This window comes from Schistocerca nitens, chromosome 10 (assembly GCF_023898315.1).
Source record: "Schistocerca nitens isolate TAMUIC-IGC-003100 chromosome 10, iqSchNite1.1, whole genome shotgun sequence".
Lineage (NCBI taxonomy): Eukaryota > Metazoa > Arthropoda > Insecta > Orthoptera > Acrididae > Schistocerca > Schistocerca nitens.
The window spans coordinates 18,227,510-18,234,781 of NC_064623.1; the positions used below are offsets into that span (position 1 = coordinate 18,227,510).

The window sequence follows — 7,272 nt, forward strand, 5'->3', positions numbered from 1 at the left end:
CCTTCAGAATTTGAAAGAGAGTATTCCAACCAGCGTTGTCAAAAGCTTTCTCTAAGTCTACAAATGCTAGATACGTAGGTTTGCCTTTCCTTAATCTATTTTCTAAGATAAGTCGTAGGGTCAGTATTGCCTCACGTGTTCCAACATTTCTAACATGTCTACGGAATCCAAACTGATCTTCCCCGAGATTGGCTTCTACCAGTTTTTCCATTCGTATGTAAAAAATGGTTCAAATGGCTCTGAGCACTATGTGACTTAACTTGTGATGTCAGCAGTCGCCTAGAACTTAGAACTAATTGAACCTAATTAACCTAAGAACATCACACACATCCATGCCCGAGGCAGGATTCGAACCCGCGACCGTAGCGGTTGCTCGGCTCCAGACTGTAGCGCCTAGAACCGCACGGCCACTCCAACCAGCCATTCGTCTGTAAAGAATTCGCGTTAGTATTTTGCAGCCGTGACTTATTAAACTGATAGTTCAGTAATTGTCACTACAGAGTGTACATAAGGGACGTTTTATGACTAACGAGACTTCGCCCCTTCTCATATTTGAATGTGTCATTAGAGTCGTTACACTGCTCTAATCCTTTCAAACTCTCCACCCATCGCATTTTACCCCCACCTGTGCCGATGACGTGGAGGGTGAAGAACGCTGCCGAGGACTGCAGAATGCAGTACACCCATCTCCCAGCATCTATATCGCTGCCTCCCTCCGAGCTCGACCTGTGTGTGTGTGTGTGTGTGTGTGTGTGTGTGTGTGTTGCCCGCGCCCGCACTGCCCCCGGCTGGCTTGTGCGCCCGATGGTGCCGCTAATGACCTCAGCCGCTGGCTCTGCCTCTCTGCAGGAAGGCAAAGGCAAAGGCAAGGCCGGGGCGAGGCAAGCAGAAGCGAGGCGAGGCGAGCGACCACCCCGCCACCCCGCCGGCCCTCATTAGTACACCTGCCCTGTCATCGCCAGCAGTTCACGCTACGCCGGAGGTAAACATCCACCCACCCCCCACCCACCCACACCCTGCGCCGGCTGGCTGCCTCTTAGACCGCCATTATTTCTTCTTCTGCTCCCCTATCCCTCCTGCTCAAGCTGAACCTCTGTCCACCACAAACACGGACCCCATTCCAACTCCTGCAGTTTTTCTCACCACGCCTCTTAAGGCCACTGTCTTTCCATTATTTGGTATTCTGCATCCACATCTACATCTACATCTACGTGATTTCTCTGCTATTCACAGTAAAGTGCCGGGCAGAGGGTCTGGTGAACCACCTTCAAACTGTCTCTCTTCCTTTTTTTTACTATCAAAAACAGTCTTGATCACAATTTATTTATCACGGTGACCAGTTTCGACCACAACTGTGGTCATCTTCAGACCAATGAGTGAGGACCTCCTTCTGCTGGAGAATCTCTTCCGTTCCACTTTCGAACGGCGCACCTGAGAAACGAGCACTTTAATTTTTCTGTGCGAGCCCTCATTTCTCTTACTTTATCGTGATTATCATTTCTCCTTGCCGAGCTAGGTGGCGCAGTGGTTAGCCCACTGGACTCGCATTCGCAAGGACGACAGTTCAATCCCGCGTCCGGCCATCCTGATTTAAATTTTCCATGATTTCCCTAAATCACTTCAGGCAAATGCTGGGATGGTTCCTTTGAAAGAGCAGGGCCGACTTAGTTCCCCGTCCTTTCCTAATCTGATTAGACCGATGACCACGTTGTCTGGTTCCCTTCCCCAAACAATCCAATCCAATCCAATCCAAATTTCTCCCTATGTAAGTGGGTGCCAACAGAAAGTTTTCGCAATCGGAGGAGAAAACTGGTGATTGAAATTTCATGAGAAGGTCCCGCCGCAACGAGAAACGTCTTTGTTTTAGTGATTGCCACTCCAATTCATGTATCCGGTCTGTGACACTATCTCCCCTATTTCGCTGTAATACAAAACGAGCTGCCCTTCTTTGAACTTTTTCGATGTCATCCGTCAGTCCCACCTGATGCGGATCCCACACTGCACAGCAGTACTCCAGAATAGGGCGGACAAGCGTGGTGTAAGCAGTCTCTTTAGTACACCTGTTGCACATTTTAAGTGTTCTGCCAATGAATCGCAGTCTTTGGTTTGCTCTACCCACAATATTATCTATGTGACTGTTCCAGTTTGGGTTATTTGTAATTGTAATCCCTTAGTATGTAGTGAATTTACAGCCTTCGGATTTGTGTGACTTATCTCTTAATCGAAATTTAGCGGATATCTTTTAGTTCAAAAATGGTTCAAATGGCTCTGAGCACTATGGGACTTAACATCTGAGGTCATCAGTCCACTAGAACTGAGAACTACTTAAACCTAACTAACCTAAGGCCATCACACACATCCATGGCCGAGGCAGGATTCGAACCTGCGACCGTAGCGGTTGCGCGGTTCCACACTGAAGCGCCTAGCACCGCTCGGCCACATCGGCCGGCATCTTTTAGTGCTCATGTGAATAAATTAACACTTTTATTTATTCAGGGTCAATTTCCACTTTTCGCACCATACAGATATCTAAATCATTTTGCAATTCGTTTTGATCATCGGATGACTTTACAAGGTGGTATATGACAGCAACATCTGCAAACAATCTAAGAGGGCTACTCAGATTGTCTCCGATGTCGTTACTATAGATAAGAAACAATAGAGGGCCTATAACACTTCCTTGTGGAACGCTGGATATTATTTTTGTTTTTCTCGATGGCTTTCTAGTTTGTGATGAGACTGACAGATCTACAGGCTGTTTCAAAAAGGGCCTTACGACTGTAAAAACTCATATAAATTTACTGAAATAAGATATAGACCTGGGTTTAGTGTTATTCTGTAGAGCAACGCATCAACATTTATACCTTAAACTAAAGATGCTCTATGTGGCTTCCGTTGGTTATGCTGCACACATCCCATCGGAAGTCAATTTCTTCCCAAACTCCCTGAAGCGTTGCAGGTGTAATTTGCTCAGTGGAAGCGTAAATCGTTGCTCTAAGTTCAGTTAGAGAAGCCGGCACAGGAGGTACAAACACCATAAAAAACCCATAAAAAAAATCGAGTGGTGTCAGGTCTGGGGAACGTGGGGGCCATGGAGTTGGCATATCATGGCCAATCCAATGACGGGTAAAGCATCGCTGAGAAAATTCCAGACGTCAGCCAGGTAGTGGGGTGGTGCACCATCTTGGTCATCCCCATCGACCTGTGGTATCAAACACTGTTGTAACATATCCAGGTACACTATCCCATTGATGATTCTCGCACGGAGAAAAAAGGGGCCGTACAGTTTGTTCTTGCTCAGTGGACAAAAAACGTTCAGTTTATGGCTGTCACAAACATGCTGCAAATGTTTGATGTGGATTTTCACTGCACCAAACCCTACAGTTGTGTGTGTTACTCTTGCCACTTAAGTGAAAAGTTGACTAGTCATAAAAGATGATTTTGTCCAAGAAATGTTCCTCCTCATGTAATCGGTTTAACACATCCACACAGAATATCTTGCTAGCAATTTTATCAGCATCTTTTATTGCTTGTTCGATCGTCGGTCTGTACAGTTTGAAATGCAAACGGTTTCTCAACACGCGCCAAGTAGTCGTGTGTGGGATTTGCAGTTCGCGAGATGCACGCCGGCTCAATTTCGTGGGGCTGTTGACAAAACGTCGTCTCGATCGCTCAACGACGTCGTCAGTTGGGCTTGAACGACATGATGACTTCCCATGTCTTACCGAGCATCCTGTTTCTACAAAACATTTATGCCACTTACAAATTTTAGGCCTACTAGGAGGATTTTTAGCGTACTTGGCACGGAAATTACGCTGAACTGTTGTCGCCAACTTCGGTTTTTCAAACCTAAACACACAGCTAGCATCCTCTGGCCCAGTGAAGGCAGCCATCTTTAACACAACTGCTGCTAGCGCTCCTTACGGTGCCATTCCTCACCAGCGAACTACCGAGACGAAACTTGATGTATTTTCCTGCAAATTGACGCTACAATCACCTCTTTAGATACTGTGCATTAATTTATATGAATTTTCAAAGTTTTAAAGTCCTTTTTGAAGCGTCCTGTATATTATTAAGTACGAGGGATATCCGGAATCTAATGTTACAAGGCATGTAGCTTTAGCATGGACTGTCAGAGCAGGAAGCAGGTACCATTGCCGTGTAGCGGTAAGCCAGCGGAAGGAACGAGCATTTCTAACAATCGAGTAGATCGTCGACTCATGTAGTGGTGACTGTCAGAAATGAGCATTCTCTTTCAGGCTCCCACCAAGTGCGAAGGGCCAGCTGTAATTCGCTACCTAAAATGCTAATGGCATGAACGCCGCTGCAATTCATCGCGAAATTGTTTCAGTTCATGAAAAGGACGTAATGTCAGGGCAGTATATGACGAAATGGGCACCGAATTTGAATTTTGGAAGGACAGAAATTCGTGATGAAGACAGAAGCAGAAATCGGTATATTGTGACTCATGATGTGGTGCAGGAAATAGAAGAACATCTTCTCTCTGATCGACATTCGACAATTGACGACCTGGATGCAGTCTGTCCAAACATTTCACGAAATCGTATCTGATAGACTAAATTATCGCAAGTTGTATGCGCGATGGGTGCCCAAGATGCTTACCAAAGCACACAAAATGAACAGAGTCATTGCCGCTCGCGATTTCTTGACCGCTTTGAGACTGAAGGCGACTCCTTTTTGAACTCTCTGGTGACATGAGATGAAACTTGGGCTTATCAGAATACAGTATTCCAGAGAGCAAACGACAATCAATGAAGTAGCGCCATACTTATTCCCCTTGAGCCAAAAAATTCAAAACTCAACAAACAGCAGGGAAAATACTTGTTTTCTAAGTAAAACTGCCTTTTCCTGCTGCTAGTTACTTTATTTATCCCATACGCGTTTCGCCTTCTCCTGTTCTAAGGCATCATCAGTGGGGTCTATAACGATACAGTTTTGTTAGTTTTGTGACGGCCTTCGTAGCGACAACACTTCGCTGTAGAAACGGCCTACGAAGTCACCGCCACACTTTTAATAGCGGGCCGACCGGTCCGCTGGAACAGTGAACAGAAAGATGAAAACCCAAACACTCGGATTAAATGAAAGTCGGTACTTATCTTTATTAACGACGATACAGAACACAGTGGTGAACATGGTCTACAGAAATCTGTCTAGTTCGAGTCGGAGCGGCTTGGTCAGCGTCGGCTGACGACAAACAACAACTCTGCTGCGATGAACACACAACTGACTAGCAGGTACACAATTCGGTGGCGAGTATACAACTGAGCGGCGAATCCAGAACTGTCCTAGCGCTCGCGACTCCAGCGCTTAAGAAACCAGAAGCCAGCGGTGGCGCGCGCAGACTTGCGGCGATTTCCTGTCTCGCTGGCGCTGCTTATGCGGACGGCGTCCGGACTTTGATGCTGCCAAACTTTTTGGCAGCGGGCTCGGTTGGCATTACTGGCTAGGATATAACACTCCTCCCCCCCAAATCGCCGCACCGTCGTTGAATAATGACGTGGCGAGCGTCGACGGCGGGGGAGGGGTCTGGCCGCAGACGTAGCAGAAGAGACCGGGGCGGAGACTGTTGTCGGTGGCAGTCCCCGGTCCGCACCCCAGCATTGGCTGCGCGGGGCCTCGGGAAACACCGACTGAAAACCGAGGTCAGGGTGCACGCCTGTGACCACGGGCGCAGCTTATGGTACTGGACGCGACAGGGCGTCGGGACCCACGAAGAGAGGCAGCGTCTCCTGACGCTGCGTCGACGGCTGCTGAGTGGGCGCCGGACAAGGCGCTGCGGTGTCAGACTCCTTGGGGGTGCCCAAGGAAAGCGGCTGCAGTACAGGCTGCACAGCCACCGCTTGGGAAGGCGGCCCGGCTGAGGGGTCGACGTCCATTAGCACCGAAGGCGGTGGCGACTGAAGAGGGACCGCAGGCGCCGGAGCGACCACCCGGGGCGCTCCCGTATGAAGCTGCGCGGGAGGCATCAACGGGACGGGCTGTCGGCGTGGTAGCGGCGACGGCTGCTGCTGCTGCCCTGGGGGCGGCAGCGAAGTCGGAAGGCGCGGCTGGAACCCGCCGGGGACCATGCCTGTGGACAAAGAACGAGCGGCAGAATCCGGGCGGCCAGCGCGGCGCAACTGGTTCTGATGCCTCCTGTGCACCCCAGTAGCACCTTGAACAGTATAAAAACCGCGACCCTGGACACTTATCACGGTACCACGTTCCCAACGACGGCGACCGTGATAAACTCTGAAAAAAAACGGCGTCGTTGCGCTGAAAACGCGTGCGATGCTCAGAAGCGGCGGGTCGATCCGGGGGGTGCAACAACCGTAGTAGGGTGCGATGACGACGGCCGTGGAGAAGCTCCGCAGGCGAAGGGCCGTCGCGTGGCGTGGTCCGGTACGACGACAGGAACGTGATGAGGGCCTGCTGACGAGAGTGCGTAGCACGAAGGCGGTCCATATGATCCTTGAATGTGCGTACAAAACGTTCCGCTGCACCATTCGATTGAGGGTGGAACGGCGGAGTAAGAACATGGCGAATGCCATTGGCAGAACAAAAACTTTCAAATTCAGCAGAGGTAAATTGTGGACCATTGTCAGACACTAAAACTTCTGGAAGACCCTCAATACAAAAAATTGAAGTCAACGCCTGTATAGTTTGTGCAGACGTTGTAGACTGTATGGGCACAACAAACGGAAAATTACTAAATGCATCTATCACGATGAGCCAACGAGAATGCCAATATGGACCAGCGAAATCAATATGTACTCGCTGCCAGGGACCGGCAGGGCGTGCCCACTCAAAATAGCGTTGAGGCGGAGCAGCTTGGTGTTCGGCACACGTCGAACAATCTGTAGACATCTGCGTAATCTGCGTATCAATACCGATCCATGTACAATGACGGCGGGCAAGCTGCTTGGTGCGGACCACTCCCCAATGACCTTGATGCAACAAGTCGAGGACCTTGGATTGGAGCACTTGGGGAACCACTACACGAAGCTGGTCATTCTCGGTGCGTAACAGCAAAACTCCGTGCGAAACAGACAACAGATGACGTTGCGGATAATAGCGACGAACCACAGGATCCGATATGTCCTTTGCCTTGGACGGCCAACCACGTTGAACAAAACGTAATAGTAAACTCAGATGAGGATCCGTAGCTGTCTCACGTGCCAACTGACGATAATCAATCGGAAAATCCCGGAGGGATTGATGCTCATCGGCGTCAATCTGATGGCAAGAGTCGTCAGAGGAATCGAAGATATC

General features: G+C 49.2%; 1 protein-coding gene across 1 annotated transcript; it reads right to left on the minus strand.

Moving 5' to 3' along the window:
• Positions 1 to 5,696: 5,696 nt before the first annotated feature.
• LOC126209808 (uncharacterized) lies at positions 5,697 to 6,089 on the minus strand. Its single transcript, XM_049938943.1, has one exon. It carries the CDS (start codon positions 6,087 to 6,089, stop codon positions 5,697 to 5,699), a length of 393 nt encoding a protein of 130 aa, XP_049794900.1.
• Positions 6,090 to 7,272: the final 1,183 nt, after the last annotated feature.